The sequence below is a fragment of the Alternaria infectoria genome (genome assembly GCF_024043175.1).
Source record: "Alternaria infectoria strain BMP 0036 chromosome Unknown scaffold_14, whole genome shotgun sequence".
In the NCBI taxonomy this organism is placed as follows: domain Eukaryota; kingdom Fungi; phylum Ascomycota; class Dothideomycetes; order Pleosporales; family Pleosporaceae; genus Alternaria; species Alternaria infectoria.
In genome coordinates, this window is record NW_026250703.1 from 247,446 (window position 1) to 263,950 (window position 16,505).

At 53.0% G+C, this 16,505-nt stretch overlaps 9 protein-coding genes across 9 annotated transcripts; 5 read left to right on the forward strand and 4 right to left on the reverse strand.

Moving 5' to 3' along the window:
- On the forward strand, positions 1-1,717 carry J4E92_007865 (uncharacterized protein; the record flags this gene model as incomplete). Its single annotated transcript, XM_051499226.1, has 4 exons — positions 1-158; positions 208-587; positions 637-1,039; positions 1,087-1,717. 4 exons carry the CDS (start codon positions 1-3, stop codon positions 1,715-1,717), a joined length of 1,572 nt encoding a protein of 523 aa, XP_051350475.1.
- A 305-nt stretch (positions 1,718-2,022) lies between these two features.
- Positions 2,023-3,327, forward strand: J4E92_007866 (uncharacterized protein; the record flags this gene model as incomplete). Its single annotated transcript, XM_051499227.1, has 1 exon — positions 2,023-3,327. One exon carries the CDS (start codon positions 2,023-2,025, stop codon positions 3,325-3,327), a length of 1,305 nt encoding a protein of 434 aa, XP_051350476.1.
- Positions 3,328-3,735: 408 nt separating this feature from the next.
- On the reverse strand, positions 3,736-5,746 carry J4E92_007867 (uncharacterized protein; the record flags this gene model as incomplete). The annotated part of the gene is made up of 3 exons (XM_051499228.1): positions 3,736-5,013; positions 5,063-5,292; positions 5,341-5,746. 3 exons carry the CDS (start codon positions 5,744-5,746, stop codon positions 3,736-3,738), a joined length of 1,914 nt encoding a protein of 637 aa, XP_051350477.1.
- A 2,304-nt stretch (positions 5,747-8,050) lies between these two features.
- Positions 8,051-8,610, reverse strand: J4E92_007868 (uncharacterized protein; the record flags this gene model as incomplete). The annotated part of the gene is made up of 2 exons (XM_051499229.1): positions 8,051-8,451; positions 8,505-8,610. 2 exons carry the CDS (start codon positions 8,608-8,610, stop codon positions 8,051-8,053), a joined length of 507 nt encoding a protein of 168 aa, XP_051350478.1.
- Positions 8,611-9,822: 1,212 nt separating this feature from the next.
- On the forward strand, positions 9,823-10,746 carry J4E92_007869 (uncharacterized protein; the record flags this gene model as incomplete). Its single annotated transcript, XM_051499230.1, has 1 exon — positions 9,823-10,746. One exon carries the CDS (start codon positions 9,823-9,825, stop codon positions 10,744-10,746), a length of 924 nt encoding a protein of 307 aa, XP_051350479.1.
- A 146-nt stretch (positions 10,747-10,892) lies between these two features.
- Positions 10,893-12,104, reverse strand: J4E92_007870 (uncharacterized protein; the record flags this gene model as incomplete). Its single annotated transcript, XM_051499231.1, has 3 exons — positions 10,893-10,957; positions 11,183-11,242; positions 11,315-12,104. 3 exons carry the CDS (start codon positions 12,102-12,104, stop codon positions 10,893-10,895), a joined length of 915 nt encoding a protein of 304 aa, XP_051350480.1.
- Positions 12,105-12,340: 236 nt separating this feature from the next.
- J4E92_007871 (uncharacterized protein) lies at positions 12,341-13,461 on the reverse strand (the record flags this gene model as incomplete). The annotated part of the gene is made up of 2 exons (XM_051499232.1): positions 12,341-13,104; positions 13,158-13,461. 2 exons carry the CDS (start codon positions 13,459-13,461, stop codon positions 12,341-12,343), a joined length of 1,068 nt encoding a protein of 355 aa, XP_051350481.1.
- Positions 13,462-13,821: 360 nt separating this feature from the next.
- On the forward strand, positions 13,822-14,720 carry J4E92_007872 (uncharacterized protein; the record flags this gene model as incomplete). The annotated part of the gene is made up of 2 exons (XM_051499233.1): positions 13,822-14,418; positions 14,487-14,720. The coding sequence occupies 2 exons, from the start codon at positions 13,822-13,824 to the stop codon at positions 14,718-14,720; spliced, it is 831 nt and encodes a 276-aa protein (XP_051350482.1).
- A 601-nt stretch (positions 14,721-15,321) lies between these two features.
- On the forward strand, positions 15,322-16,399 carry J4E92_007873 (uncharacterized protein; the record flags this gene model as incomplete). The annotated part of the gene is made up of 3 exons (XM_051499234.1): positions 15,322-15,682; positions 15,730-16,162; positions 16,213-16,399. The coding sequence occupies 3 exons, from the start codon at positions 15,322-15,324 to the stop codon at positions 16,397-16,399; spliced, it is 981 nt and encodes a 326-aa protein (XP_051350483.1).
- Positions 16,400-16,505: the final 106 nt, after the last annotated feature.

Sequence of the window (16,505 nt, forward strand, 5' to 3'; positions counted from 1 at the left end):
ATGATACAAGGCACGCGTCGCTGGCTCAGACGCAACCGCACAAACTTTGCCATCGGCGCCGGAGTGCTCGGCGCGGGTTATCTGGCGGGGCAGTATGTCCTGGGCAAGCTCGGGGAGGCGAGGCAGCGCATGAGCGATGATCGCATCGCCAAAGAGAAGTCCGCTCACACCGTGTCCATCACATGACATGCTCTAACGACAATGCAGTCTACGCCGCCGCTTCGAGCAGAACCAGGAAGACTGCACCTTCACCGTCCTCGCCATCCTGCCCACCGCGACCGAGAACATACTGGATGCCATTCCCGTCGAACAGGTGCTGGAAGAGCTGCAGAGACAAAAGGCAGAGCGCCTATCGCGGAGTGTCGGACCCAGCGAGATTGCCAGTTCAGCCCCCCCGAGTGTAGCAGACACGACTGAGGATGACGCTCGGAGCTCGAGTCTCCAGACGGATAGCTTCATCCATGCCAGCCAAATCGCTACCGAGGGTGAAAGCGGCACGGGCCCTACCGATGCCATCCCAGAGGTCAGGGAGGACAGGAAGAGCAAGAAGAGCAAGGCGCAGCTATGGAGCGAGATGAAGATCAGCTGTGAGTACCGTCATGTTGGCCCTGAGACTTGACATACTGACGCGACCAGCCATAACACGCGCCTTCACCCTTATCTACACCCTCTCTCTCCTCACGCTTCTTACGCGTATTCAACTGAACCTTCTCGGCCGCCGAAACTACCTCGCCTCCGTCGTGTCGTTAGCCGCGCCGCAGTCGACCACCGAAGGCGCAAGGATCAACTTGGAGAACAACGACGACGATAACTTCGAGCAAGCATATGGCAACGACTTCGAGACCAACCGCAGATACCTCAGCTTGAGCTGGTGGTTACTACACAAGGGATGCATAGAGCTTATCGAGAAAGTACGGACCGCAGTCAAGGACGTCTTCGGGCTCGTGAACCCAAGAGAAGAGATGACCTTGGAGAGACTGTCGGAACTTACCCTGGAAGTGCGCAAGAGGGTCGAAGGTGCAACAGAGGAAGAGCGAAGGTAGAGCCCCCATCTCATCTCAAATGACACCCGCTAACCCCTCACAGAACATGCAAGTGGCTCACCTTCCTCCTCCCACCGCAAGACCAGGAAGACTACGTCCTCCGCGAATCCGGCATGACCTCATCCTCCGAGTCCACATCGCCCACAACAACAACCTCCCTCCGCCGCCTCATCGACGAAACCTCTGACCTCATCGACTCGCCTGCCTTCACACATGTACTCACACAGCTCCTCGACGCTGCCTTCTCCCACCTCGTCGACGTCAAGATCTCACAGCTCTCCTACAAGATCCCGCCCATCTCTGACAACCACGCTCGCGTGCAGGAGATTGTTGGACACGACATCAAGGCCAAGGTTGCGAACAGCTTAGCCGTATTCTGCAGACAGGCGCACAGCATCGGTACCGGAGCCAACAATGAGTACCTAGCTGCTATCGAAGCGGTCGGTGGTCTTGAGGCCTTCGCTGCTGTCGTCTACTCCAGCAATTTTGAGTACGAAAGCCCAGAGGCTGCTGCTGTGTTGAGTCAATCTGCTCCTGCTCCTGTCGAGCTAACAGCGCCGAGCGTGGTGCCTGAGGTTGCAGCTTTACAGGATGTACAAGAGATCAAGTCAGACGATCCGTTCGAGAGCGCCTGGGGCAAGGCGCTGGCGAAAGAGGATGGGAAGCAGTTTTAGGGGATTGTACGATTGGTGCATGTAGGAGTGGCCGTCGCGACGTAGGATTCTTGAGATACCCGTAATTTGAACCTGTAACACTATCTTTTCCTCGTTCTTCATTTCACACAAGATGTGTATAACCCAATTGCGATAAGAAGTGTCGTGCCTTCCGGCCTCGGAATGTTGAGTCGTGACGTCAGAGCCATAGTGGGACCTGTGAACACCTCTCAACCACATGTACCTTTCGATATCCCTGCCGGTATCCCCCTGAACCACCAATACCAAATCACAGCCATCGTCGCAGAGTCTCCCCGGTACTCACAATGGCAAACCAACAAACTGCCCCCCAAAGCAAAAACGCCTACGTAACCCTCCTCACCCGCCCCAGCTACCTAGCCGGCGCAATCCTCCTCGCCTACACCCTGCACAAACACTCCCCCTCCACCCCGCTCATAATAACCTACACCCCGGAGACATTGCCAGAAACCTGCATCAACGCCTTCAAAGCCGAAGCCGCTTACTCAAACATAATCCTCCACCCCGTGGAACACCTCCGCCTGCCAGAAGATGGAACCGAACACGGCATGGTCGCCGAGCGCTTCATCGATACATGGACGAAACTGCGTGTTTTCGATTTGTGGGATATGCCTGGAGGGGGGTTTGAGCGGATTTGTTGGTTGGATGCTGATATGATGATCTTCTCGAACCCTTCGCCCTTGATCTTCAACGAAGAAAACGACGAGTATTTGAAGGGGGGTGATGGCATGCGTACAATGGCCGTACACACCTGCGTCTGCAACCTCGACCACGACTCCTGGGCTCCCGCGGAATGGAACCCGCAGAACTGCGCGATTGCCAAACTCACCAAGCCGGATCAGCTAGCGGAAGTGAAGCCGGAACCATACACATTGTCGAACTTCAACTCTGGCACTTTTCTCTATCGGCCTAGCAAGGAACTGTCTTCCTTTGTACTGAACAAGTTCGAGGAGTTGGGCAATACAAAGTTACGCGCTATGAAATTCCCGGATCAGGATTTCCTCAACGAAGCCTTCGACGGAAGGTGGAGCAGTTTGAGCTGGAAGACGAATGCGCTGAAGACGTGGCGGTACTGGCATGAGAATATTTGGCGCGACGATCAGGTCGCTGTGCTGCACTATATCGTGGATAAGCCGTGGGTGGCGCGGCTGGACGAAGATGGTAAAGCGGGATACTTGTGGAAAGACGGTGTGACGCACGGGTGGTGGTGGGATGAGTTTGAGACGTGGAAGAAGGAGAGGGAGGAGCAGGGGGAAAAGGAGTTGCTGCAGATTGTGGGAAAGTATGCGGCGAGGGAGGATGGGGTGGTGGATGAAGAGATGAGGGCTGTGGGGGGTGGGGCGCAGGATTTTGCGAAGAAGTGGCCTGCTAAGGATGGGGAGGGTGCTGGTAGAGGGGACGAGGAGAAGGCGGCGAAGAGCAAGGAACCGACGTTGTCGGCGGAGGCACAGGAGAAGGCGGAGCAGTTTGGAAAGGTTGAGGCGCCGCAGGGCAAGATGTTGGGGGAGAGGGGGCATGGGCGTGTTGTTAGGGGTGGGAGGGGATTTGGTGGGAGGGGAAGGGGTGAGGGGTGGAGCGTTATGCAGGATTGAGGGCGGTGTAGAGGGTAGAATGAGGTGTTAGAACGTGTGGTTGTAGGGAAGGCGTTGCTAGATGGATGCAAAAGTACAAGACATAGACTAGCGAGGAAGTATTCAACATGGTCTAACTAGGGAGGAAGAGATAGATAAAAGCATACTGTAGTCGTCAACACCGAACCTGCAAGCTAGAGCACTAGGTGATATAGTTTTGTATCACTTCTCGCATACATACTCTAGATCAATCATATATATCCCTACTATCATCCCATATCTCGGAAACCCGAACGCTGTCATTGGATCCCATATCAATAATAGAGATGCATGCTTTTAGATCAATCTCCTGCCTCCGCTCATCTCCAAACTGAAGCCCCATCCGAATCGAAAGACTCCGGCTTTCCTTCACCCCAACCAGACCCCCATTTACATGAGATCAATCAAGTTCACACCCTCATCTTCATACTTGATGATCGGACGACCAGTGTCCTTGGCAACAGGCGACGCGACGTTGTTGGCGAGGACGATGTGTCCGTTGTGCGTGAGCGAAGGGCCGCGGAGTTCAGCGGCGAAGGTCGGGCGGGGCGGAGGCATTTTGATGACTGGTTCTTCGCGCTTGTGGATTATGGCGCTGTTGGTGTTGCCGTTGGCATGACCGTTGGAATGACCGTTGGAATGACCGCTGTTGGGGCCGTTGACCTTGCCATGCGTCCTCGGAGTCTCTTCAGCAACTTCGATCTTCCTATCAGGTACTGGAGTGCCTTTTTCAGCAACGATCTCCTTCCGATCAACAGCCTTCGCATTCTTCTGATTGCTGTCCTCAGTTTCCATGCGGCCGAGAAGAGAACCAATGGTGTAGAGGTTGTGAGGATGATTGGCATCATACAAAAAGTCCAACTCAGGATCATCCCTCGCGATAAGGCCCTGACGGACCTTACTTAGCGTAACCTGCGTACGATGACACGCCCCGTATCCCTCTAGGAAACCGCGCTGGTGCGACTCCTTGAGTGCTTCTTTGCGGCCCGCCTCTTTACCCGCACCAAACCCATCGTTATACGCCTCCTCCGCAACCTCATCAGCCTTCTCATGGGTGATGGAGTTGTCGGCGAATTCAGCTTCAAGTTGCTCGCGGGCAATAGCCTTCCAGTTCTGTTCGCGCATCTGTTGGGCTGCTTCGCGGAGACGGAGGGCTTCGATCTTGATGTTGAGTTTGCCGTTCATGTCAGCTACGGCCTTCTGTGCGCTGAGGTCGGCTTCGCGGCGCGCATGTTCCATCTGCACGGCGCTCATCGGTCTATCGCCGTTTTCTTCTAGCGCGTACATGAGCTGCTTCTGGCCTTCGGTGAGATACACTTCGAATTGTGTGATCTTCTGCTCGCGGTCGTCGAGGTCGCGCTCTCGGGCTTCGACTTTGGACTTGAGCGTCAGGGTTGTGGCTTGGTCGCGGAGGAGGTTCGTCAACATGACGGATGAGGCGGCTTCGACCTTTTGTTGCTGCTCAGCTTCGATGGACTTGCGGAGACGCACACCTTTGTTGCGCTCGGCATCAAGTTCGTTCTTCAGCTTCATGAGCTGTGCGTTCATGCGGACGACTTGTTCGCGATCGCCGTGGTCGCCTCCTCGGGATCCGTGAGAGTTGAAGTGGGAGCGAGGGGCGCGTGGGGCATCGTTGAATCTATTGACCTCGTTTGGCGACATCATGTGCTGCATACGTTAGTTTTGCATGCATCAAAAGGCTTGTGGGACTGCCTACCCTCGGGTCTGGAAGGCCGAAAAGGCGGGATGGAGGCGACTGGAAGTCAGGACGCATGTGTGGGGGTAGACTGTGAGCTGGCCTCGAAGGCCTCGGCGCCTCGATGTTTACGTCTATGTCGGTCTTGAAGTCGCTGTCCTCGGTTCCGATGTCAATGTCGGTCTTGGTGGCCTCGACATGCAGTCCAGGGGGCGATGCCAGAGGACCTTCCTTCTTGGCGATTGGAGATGCTGTTCTTTACATTAGCAGATGATTTTGGTGATGGAAGTGAGACATACCAAGCTTGGTCTTATCCTTATCATCAAGCTGCTCTTGTTGCTCCTGCACAGTCACAGGGATTGCTCCAACTTCGTTATCGAGGTCTTGCTCTACGATCTCCCCGTCTTCAAGAGAGGCGATGCTCTTGCTGTCCTCTGCAACAATTTTGGGCGAGGGAAAGGGAGAACCAAGAGTAGCCGTCTTGACACCTGTCGAGTCTTCGATAGCGACTTGGCCTTGGGTATCTTTTGACTTCTCGATCTCAGGCGCAGATACTTTCGACACGACGGGCGAAGGATCAAAGTCCAATGTGTTCTCCTGTATCTTGACCTCGCCATCGTGTGTCTCTGTGTGCGCATCGGTTGTCTTGATGTCTGAGGGCGACGCGATGTCTAGATGAGTGGTCTGGTCGTTTGAAGTCGCCATGTTGGCGGCTACTTGTTGATGCGGCTGCTCGGAGTAGTAGTACTGAATTGCTTGTTATAATCGAGTGACAAGATAAACGATGCCGCTGTTGTGGAACTGACTCAAGCAGTAATCGAGCAAGTAAAGGCTAATGAGGTGTATCGATAAGATGCCTATCAAGGTGGAGGATAGAGAATGGTAAGTATAGAGCGGTAGAATGTCAGGCTTATATGGATATACAATCGCCTGGTGAGGGGCGCTAGCACGTGAAGGTGTATGGCCGCAATGGCCACCACTCAAGTAAGGAAGTAAGTAAGTAAAGGCAGAATCATGTCGTCAGATCGACGGCGGTGCGATTGAGGTAGATCCACAGGCGCTTTTCCAATGAATGACTTGCATCCGCGTCGCGCAATGTCACCGGAACCTGGCCAGTGTGAGGACATAGGCTTATATAACCCGATGTGTGCGTTTGACAGTGTCGTTTGATGCTTGCTAGTGCGCATGTCGCGTCCTTCGGTACCTGATGTTGTCACCGACTATCGTGTTCTCAACAATTTAAAAGACGCAAAGCGCGTTGCCATTCGACAACTTCTACCTGAAGGCTTCGTGGACCCAGTACCGCTCTAATACTTGCTCATAACGCACACCAATATCAAGGAACGCCTTCGTAGTCTTGGGCGCCGCAGACAACTCGAACTCAGCTTGGAAACTCACGTCTTTCAAGCTCAGATCAGATGTCCTGCATTCCGCGATGAAATCCCGCAGGACAGTCGAGTTATCCAAGCTCTTGTATCCCGCCCGGTATTGGCTTTCAACACCAATCAGCATCGTGAAGTCTTTAAGGGACGGTGATAGCAGCTCGGCTATTGGGGGCGCGTTCCTCGAAAAATCAGCGTACGGAGCAGAAGCACCGAGCAAGCAGTTCTGAGATATAACCAACTTGCTCAAACGTTCGAATGGTCGAAGAGTGCCAAGAGGTTTGAGCGGTATCATCTCTTCGTAATCTTCGTCCAAATCAGAGTCCGAGGCTTCCTCCTCTGATCGAAACATGATTTCACGAATATCAAGATATAGATATTCAAGCGTGTCAGCGTGTCGTAAAAGGCTGGCGTACAGGTCGGATGGCGACCCTTCAAAGTCCTCGATAGGCATCCATGTACAGACAACATGTCTTAAGCCTTCACATGCCGATAGAATACTGGCCATCGCCTCTATCTCGAGGCGACATGACGTGGTTTCGAGGCGCTGCAGCGTTTTCCATGAGCCAAGCTGACGCATCGATGCTGGCGATCGTGCTACGACGCTACGCGCTCCGAAGTCGGTGAGCATAGGCGCCGTCGATACCACGGAACAAATTTGATCAAACGAGATGGTTTTGGCGTCGAGTCCGTAGTGTTGGAGAGTCGTATTGACGCACAATGTTTGAAGCTTGCTAAAAACATGTTCGGCTCCTGGGTTGGACGTAGGCGAATGCGTTATTTCCCGTCCAGGGACAAAGTATCTCCAGAAGGATCGATCACGGTCTTCTATATTCTCGATCGACAAGTGTTGTAGGTTGACCGCCTGTTTGACAACGTCGGCTATCATGGTAAGGTAATGTTGTGCAATGGTGTGCGGAGGTGTGCTGTCGTTCTGCAACTTCTTGTCCATGCGTCGAATCTCCACGTACTTCAGATACTTGTTAAGTTCCTCACCCGAGCCAGAGGAGTCTAAGATTCTTTCGCGAAACAACTGGAGAGGTTCGGTGCCATGCTCGGCGGCGGTCCCTATGAACGAGGCGTACAGGATTGGGGTAGCCATTCGCCTTAAACAACGAGATGTCAGACAGAGACTGTACAAGGCCAGCCTGCGGATGTGATTGTCGGATTGACGATTTGCCTCTATCGCCACGTCTTTCTTGTGTTCGGTGAACCTGAAGAGCGTGTCGTGAGAGCGAATGGCGTCGAGATGTGTGATTATCTCCTGCACCAGCTCATCCGGAAAGCCCGCAAGCGACGCGTTTTTGGAGCTCATGGTCGATCGATGTATTTGGCTGCTTGAAGTGCGTGTGAATGAGTGAATGCATTGAAATTGAGGTTTGTTGTTGCATGAGCGCAGAGATAAAGGGCGTCGTGGAAGTTGACAGGGCGTTAGGCTGCCACGCCGCTAGCTCATAAGAGGAAAGGTATTGACTGTTACACACCTGGGCAGGCGCCAGGGAATACCGACAACTCCACATCACGATAGTTACACCCGGGCTAATGTGTACGTTGACAGGCAAGACTCACAAGATGTTGTTACATTATTATGGGTATATCGCAAGCTCAATCAAATCCTCCAATCAGCTCACACCACCCTCGTCGTCTTCCCCGTCTCGACATCGTATATCCACCCACTGAACCGAATGTTCTCCTCGATCGCTTTGATTCTGAGCCATTGTATATCCTTCTTGACTTGGATCTCCAGATCGCGGAAAGGCCGGAAGTCGAGAGTCTCCACCTCTCTCGCGGCTATTTCTCCCCTCTTCTTCATGACCACGGCTTTCGCAGTCGGGTTGTCGAATGTGAGCATGCCGCATCCGGTGTGCTTTACGACGATGACTTCTCGTGTTCCAAGCAGTTGTTGCGATATGACGATGGATCGGAACGCGTCGTGTACACAGCCGCCGGCGTTGCGGATGACGTGGGCGGCTCCGAGAGGGATGCCAAAGGCGGCAGTTGGGTCGATGCGCGCGTCCATACATGTTACTGACGCGTCATGTTAGCGGCCGATGGCTGGAGATGTGGTCGCAGGTGCTTACCGATGGTGTATCTTTGACTGGGTGGTAGTGCTAGATGGCCCTGGTCGAAGGAAGCAGCATACGCCTGGTTCCCGAGCTCGAGGTTCCTCTCTCCGTGTGTCGGCATTGTCGGTTTTGGTTATTTGAAGGCGTAAGAGGTTATGATCGGTTTACTGCTGGATGCATCGCCATCCCCTGCGACCTTATATATCGCCATGTCGCCGTCCTGATTACTACGATACGCGCCGGTTGCTTTTCGCACCTAAGGAAAGTTGCGGCATTGCGGGGGTGAATTTCGCCATGTTACTGGCCTGATACAGTTGGCGTTGATACAGGAACGACATGCGACAGACGTTACCGCAGCTGCACGTCTCCGGCAGAATGGCATCAACCCAAGGCCGGTTTCATTGGTCATCTCGACAAGGGTCCTCAGGCGGATCTCAGGCAAAGACGGCAAAGGGTGGGGCAACCCTTCTAGCGTGTCGCATGCGCATCTTCAGATGTTCCATTAATCCCGATCCTTCATTCTTGCTCCCACAAGGCGTCAATGCTTCTCTCTGTTAAATCTACTCTTTACCCTCTTGGGTTCCATGCTCATGTAATTCGGCATCCTGACTGAATCGCGCAGAGGATAGCGTTCGGCCTGACTCAAGATATCCGAGACATGAAGAGAGATGGAGCCGCTCATCAAACCCGGATAGTAGATATACCTTCCAGGAGATAAGAGACGGGTTACCGGACGAACTACTGCACACTTCGAATTGCCGTCGCCGCAGAGCTGGCATCAGACGCCACCCCCCAATGGCGCAGTAGAAGTCTGACAGACCAACACCAAACGGCCAATGTACCGCGCGTCGTAGACAATTATCCGTCGGACAAAGTATTTCAAAATCCAGGTGTCATTTCAATGGCCTAAGTTCAGGTCCTCTCGAAAAACGAGAAGTATCGTCAACACAAGAGCTTGCAATGGCCATTCTGTGTAACGAGATCATCGTCGAATTATCAATACTGGAGGAGCTAGGCCTGAAACGGAATAGCTTCCAAGACTATCACTCCAAGGACAACGCCTGAATCGCCATGGTGCTCCGACCTAAGGAAGACATCTATAAGCCAAGAAGCGTACCGACGTTCTAGGAAGAAGTCGTCAGATGGGGTGGAAAAGAATACTGATGATATTTACAACTCCACTCCGCACGCTTCGAGGCTGGGTATGACGCTGCGAGAGCGTCATGCCTTACAAATCAGTTCACGGCCTCTCATGAGAGTGTGCATCTCAACCCATACATTTACTTCCTTCTTACCTCTACTAGACCCGCTATTTCTCAATCATCAATCCATCATGGCCTTCCCGCAATCCCCGGCCATCGACAGCTCGCGCTGGCATCAACGAATCGCGTCAATCACCACAACATCCAACGAACAGGTCCGTTTAAACTACATCGAATGCGCACCACCACCTTTGACGAGAACAGAAGGCGTCATACTTCTCATCCACGGCTTCCCCCAAACATCATACCAGTTCCGGCATGTCATCGCGCCGCTATCAGAGGCCGGCTATCGCGTTATCGCGCCCGACTACCGTGGCGCAGGACAATCTTCAAAACCCTTGACAGGCTACCAAAAGACGCAGATGGCAGAAGACCTACGTATCCTGGTACAGGAGCACTTCGGTATCAACGAGAAGATTAATGTTGTGGGACATGACATCGGTGGCATGATAGCGTTCGCGTATGCATCGCGCTATCCCGCTGATGTCGCTAGCGTCATTTGGGGTGAATGCCCGCTACCTGGTACTTCGTGCTACGAGAATGTCAAAGGCACACCAGACGTCTTCCACTTTGTGTTTCACCAAGTGCCGGATCTTCCTGAATTCCTGATCGCGGGCAAAGAGCGGGAGTATCTCAAGCACTTCTTCGATAAGATTTCGTGTAACAGTGCGGCTATTTCGCCCACCGATCTCGAGCATTACGCCCTGGCGTATTCGCAACCTGGTGCTATCCGGGCGGGCTTGGAGGTTTACCGCGCGTTTGAGAAGGATGCAGAGGAGAATAGGAATTGGGTTGCTGAACACGGGAAAGTGAAGGTACCGTCACTACTCATGAACGGGGAGAAGTTTATGCTGGCACAGGCTGCGGAGGGTATGGCGAAGGAGTATCATAAAGGTGCGGAGATGGTGACGATTGAGGAGGCGGCGCATTACATTGCGGAAGAGAATCCCGAGGCATTTGTGAAGGGTGTGTTAGAGTTTGTTGCTAATCACTAAGCGCACTCAGATCGTAGACAACTATATAGGTGCACTGAATTACGGCTTCCACATCAGTTTCATATTGACGACGTGATGGAGCTTTCAGTAACGAAACGTACACTATTCACCACCGCGACCCCAGCCGCAGAGACCCCTAGCGATTACTACCAGTCTGGATACATGAGCGGGTATGCAACCTCAAAGGGCTGTCTTGGTAGATGGTTCTCACCTGCAATCCATATTGGCTTAGACCCAAAGTCATACAGTAATTCATTCTGGAACCCCAGTCGCTGTTCAAGGTGCAGAGTTTCACCATACAGGACTTCCCTACAAAAGCGAGGGAAATTCAAAGACCCGCCGAATCGGCTGATGTATATGGCAACAGGGAACTCAGGGGCAAACTTGCGCCTGCATGCCAGAAATGCAGAGTATAGCCCTATGCGCTCTGGCTCACGTCTCAAAGGCAGCTGTATGCGGAGTCCCGCGTTTGTCATGTCGTAATTTGGCATCGGGTCTAGACGATCAATTAGACCGGGTGGATACTCGCATGGTTCGTAGCTTGCTCCGTTAGAGAAGCACGACACACTTGGCGCTAGCATGTCGCCGTTGACTGTCTCTGACTCCCAGGCGAAAAGGGAATGGTCAGTACTTGTCCGCAGGATCTCGAGTTGTAGTCGCCTGAAAGCGCTGCTTCTACCCTCTCCGTACAAAGTTGCCATATTCACACCAAAGATACCCATTAGGGAGTACGCTTCGTCTTCCGGTCGCGTTGTGACTCTGCTCGCCGCCCACGACATCTTCTCTGATACGCCCATAGCACTGATGGCTTCGCGGTCTCTCAGGACCTCCACATCAATGTTGGAGGCTATAGAGACTTGATGGCACGAATCAGCTTTTGTGCCGATCTTTTTCCAGCTCTTTGCGTAGAAAGTCAACTTGAGCGGGGCGATTAGCTCTTGCAGAGTCCACCCTCTTGAAAACCAAGCTGATCTGGAGAGAATTCGATCTTCACCGAGCTCCACATCGTCCAAGTATGCAATGCACCACGCTGAATTGGTGTAGTAACTGTACATCGAGTTGATGGCTTCTGATAGCTCGGCGCTGGAACTCTTGTCGATGCAGCAAGTATCGCTCCATAAATAGCTAAAACCGTGTTCAAGCGCAACACGGCACGCCATCTCAAGCTTCGCGTAACCCTTCTTGCTTCGTGCAACACTGCGGTCCGCGGATGCGATGTCATCGTATAGAACTTCTTGCCAACGCCATCGATGCGAAAGGATCGCGTATCGGGGTAAAATCTCTCCTTTAACCTCATGTAACGAGATCTGTAGGGTGGGATCGAGAGCATCATTGGACTCAATATAAAGGAGCCGCATTGGTCTGTGACTAGGGTCGCTAGTATGCGGATAATAATGTTTATAGGGTGGCACGCGTTTGTATCACTGAGAAGGTCGAGGCTGAGCAAGGGTAGATGCGACGTGTCTTGTGCCTCTTAGCTAAGCGCTTCGAGCTCATTGGACGCCTATACGAGACCAATGGCGGGCACACACGGCACGTACAACATGGAAACATCCCGACTAGATATAGCAGTCCTCTTGTAGTCGCGTGAGCACTACGGTACTCTCACATCGAACTTCCCTGTAGCCTCCGGTTTCGAAAGCACCCAAAGTATCCCCTCATCAACACACTGATCCCAATGCTCAGACGCCTTCAACGCCTTCCCAAACCGCCTATGACCATGCGGCACGCCCTTGAAAAGCGTAGTAGAAGTCGGCACATTAGCCTCCGACAGCTTCTTTGAAAACAACAGTGCCTCATCACGTAGGGGGTCCAAGCCCGCGATACCAAACACCGTAGGAGGAAAACCCTTGACCTCCTCTTCCGTCGCATTGACAACATTCATCTTCGTGTCTTTGAGATCTACATCCCCGATCTTCAGCAGCTTGGTAAAGAAGTCGATGGTTTTCTTCGGCAAAACCGGTGCATCTTCGTTCTCAACGTAGGATGAGGTTGAGGGGTTGAGTAGCTTGCCTGGCCCTTGGTCGTAGGTGGCTGGGTGGGCGAGCATTGGGATGATTAGGATCTGGCCGGCTATTGTGGGTAGACCTGCGATGTGTTCGCTCTTTCCAAGGTGCTGCTCTAGAGTCAGTGAAGCAGCTAGGTTGCCGCCTGCTGAGATGCCACCAACGACGACTTGAGATGGATCGCCTCCGAGCATGTCGATGTTCTTGTGCAGCCAGACGAACGCGTCATGAGTGTCGTTCCAGGCGGTTGGGAAGATGTGTTCTGGTGTATGGCGGTAGTTGACATTCAGCACCAGAGCCCCAGTCTTGATCGCGGTTTGCGCACATAGCGGGTCCTCGCTACTCAGCGATCCTGTCTTATCGTCAGCCAACAGACCTTGATACATCACAAGCCAAACGTGTTACCGAAGATGAAGCCTCCACCGTGGAAGTACAGGTATACAGGAAGCTTCTCGGATGCATCCCTCTTCACGGATCGATAGGTTCGAGCTTCAATGGTTGAGCCATCGCGGGTCGGAATGGCGTGATCTTTGGTCTGGACATGTGGTGCGAACAATTGCTTCACCTCTGCAGAGCGTGTTTCTCGCTCAGAATTGACCGCATTACGCAGAACGATTGGATCCAGCGAGATGTCGAAAGTCCGGGCGGGCAGTGTCTTTTCCACTGCCAACCATTCATCGGATGGTCCGCCGTACTGAGAGAAGTCCATTGTCGATTTGATGAGAACAGATTTGCTGCCTTGAGTGGAGGGCTTGAAGCGATATGTGTCCGAGATGTAGCCAAACTTCGTACGAGCCTAGCATTGACGCGTCAAGTCCCCTTCGTCATATCTGCGCCCGGTCGCTAGCGTCACCCCGCAATGTACCGAGGTCCTCACATGCATGCCACCAACACCATGTTTGCCTTTTTGGAGCTGCTTGTTGTCGGCGCACCACCATTAACCTAGTCGCTTCGACTTTGGAACCCTTGGCTCGGAGATAACTACGTGCGTTTGCTTCTGAACTGAATAAGCCAAATTGTCATCTGCGAACACCAGCCGGAATAACGTCATATACCTGAGTCCAACAAGATGGCTACAGTGTCCTCTGAACTTCCCACACGCGGACTCAAAGGCAAAGTCGCCATCGTGACTGGAGCAGGTTGCGATGGTGATGGAATTGGAAACGGGCGTGCGATATCGATCATGCTCGCCGATGAGGGCTGCCATGTCCTCTGTTTGGATCTGAACATGGAGTGGGCTCAGAAGACTGCGGAAATGGCAGCCTCAAAACTGCATCGCGGAAGAGCCATCGCGATTCAAGCCGATGTCACCAAGGCCAATGACTGCGAGGCTGCAGTAGCCAAAGCAATGCAAGAGTTCGGCAAGCTGGACATACTGGTGAACAACGTCGGTGTCAGCGGTGCATCAGGAACGGCGGTTGATGTCGACATGGAAGCTTGGGCGAAGGGACTTGAAATCAATGTGAGCAGTATGGTACAGATGGCGAAGTACTGCATACCAGCTATGCAGAAGAATGACGGCGAGATGAAAGGTAGCATCGTCAACATGGGTTCAGTCGCTGGACTAAAGGGCGGTACACCTCATCTGCTGTATCCGACCAGCAAAGGCGCGGTGGTGAATATGACAAGGGCGATGGCAGCGCATCATGCAACTGATGGCATCAGGGTGAACTGTGTCTGTCCAGGCGTACGTTCTTCATAGCTGCGGTATAGTGACATACTGACACGAGGCAGATGCTGTACACGCCGATGATGTATGCAGGTGGCATGAGCGAAGAAGCACGAGAAGCGCGAAAGAAGAGAAGTCTGCTGGGCACGGAAGGCAATGGATGGGATGCAGCATGTGCTGTGACTTTTCTGAGTTCAGATCATGCGAGATGGATAACGGGTGCGGTGTTGCCTGTCGATGCCGGTGCGACAGCTGCAGTAGGAATCGGTATGCCGAAGAGCGCCAGTGTCAACGGCTAGAGGATGGAGTACATACGGCTAGATGGCAGTGAGGAGATGCAGGTGTTGAGGTTTGGCGCAAAACGGGAAGGAACCTCGGCACATCGGCACCCGGCGGCTCATTGGCTTGTACCGGCGTCACAATGCAGCCTCAAAATCCCAACACCTCTTCGTGTACTTCTCGCGACAACTACACAGCACTTCCATCCCCACATGGCATCAGCCTTACACACGTGATAGAAATCTCGTAGTCCATATGAGGAAGGACCACATGTGGGGTGGAGGGCTGCCCGATGCGCACGTTCATTTGCACCAATCGGAGCCTTCCCCAGACATTGAGCCCAGCGGTCCGCTCCTTTAGTCCTTTCTAGTTTCTGCGCTGCACCCCAGATTTCCGCTAGAAATATCTTGGCTTCTCAGCAGTCATGGTGGTCATTCGTGGAAAGCCGGATGATCACAAAATGTAAGTCGTGGACGGAAGAACTGGGGTTGTGGCGCATGCCTTCAATCTCGTTGCGGCTCAAGATCAAGTGCGATGTCAGCTTTCTTATAAGATGGACCGCTACGAGTACATTGAGAATCACCAGTCCGACTGCAGGTTTCATCCTCTCTCTTTACCGCTATGAAGTTCCTCCATTCGCTCAGCACATGTGTGCTTGCACTCTCTTCCCTCGTCAGCGCAGCAAGTTTCAGCAACCCACTCAAGCAAAAGGATGGCTCAGACCCTCACATCGCCTATACCAATGGCTACTACTATATGATGACGACGACATGGACGAACCTTTCAATCACGAGGGCGAAGACGCTTGGAGGCTTGAAGACAGGAGAGACAAAGGTTGTCTGGACCGACTCGAACCCTGACAGATGCTGCAACATGTGGGCACCTGAGCTGCACTATCTCGATGGTGCATGGTACATCTACTATACTGCCGGCCGCAGTGGTACCGACAACCTGGATCTCCAGCGCCCTTATGTGCTCAAAGGTGAGAATGTTTCATCGTATGGATGATGAGTAATCTAACAGTCGCAGGTGGTGCGGACCCATTCGGGACATACACCTACCTCTCCCAGTTGACCAGCGTATGGGGTATCGATGGTTCTATTGTCCGTTTCAGCAAATGGGGTAACTACTTCACCTGGTCTTGCTTCTCCGGCGCCCTTCAGTCACTCTGCATCGCACCCATGACCTCGCCTGGCAAACTCGGTGCTACCAAGATCCTCTCTACACCTACTGAGTCGTGGGAAACCAATGGTAGCCCTGTCCAAGAAGGTCCAGTTGCTATGTACCACGGTGGAAAGACCTACATCGCTTACTCGGCAAGCTTCTGTTGGACACCCAACTACAGCTTGGGTCTGCTCACCTGGAATGGCTCGGGTGACCCGGCGCTCAGTGAGAGCTGGAAGAAGAGCGATGGGCCTGTCTTCACCAATGCCAACGGCAACTACGGGCCAGGTCACAACGGGTATGTTGACCACTCGACATCGCGCGATATTCATGCTGACCACGATGTAGTTTCTTCACCAGTCCCGATGGCACAGAGATATGGAATGTTTACCACGCTACTGCTATTCAGACTGGCGCCTGCGACGGCAACAGGTACACGATGGCGCAGAAGGTCAACTGGAACGCTGATGGCACGCCGAACTTTGGAACTCCTATCAGGCCAGGCGCCACACTTGCTGGACCTTCTGGAGAGTAGATTGTCGATCGTAGTTGGCCTGCGATGGAAGCTCTTCTTGTATATATCTGACGTTGCGCATGGTTGAGATGTACTAAACTTTGTTCCATATCAGAATAGTAGTCGG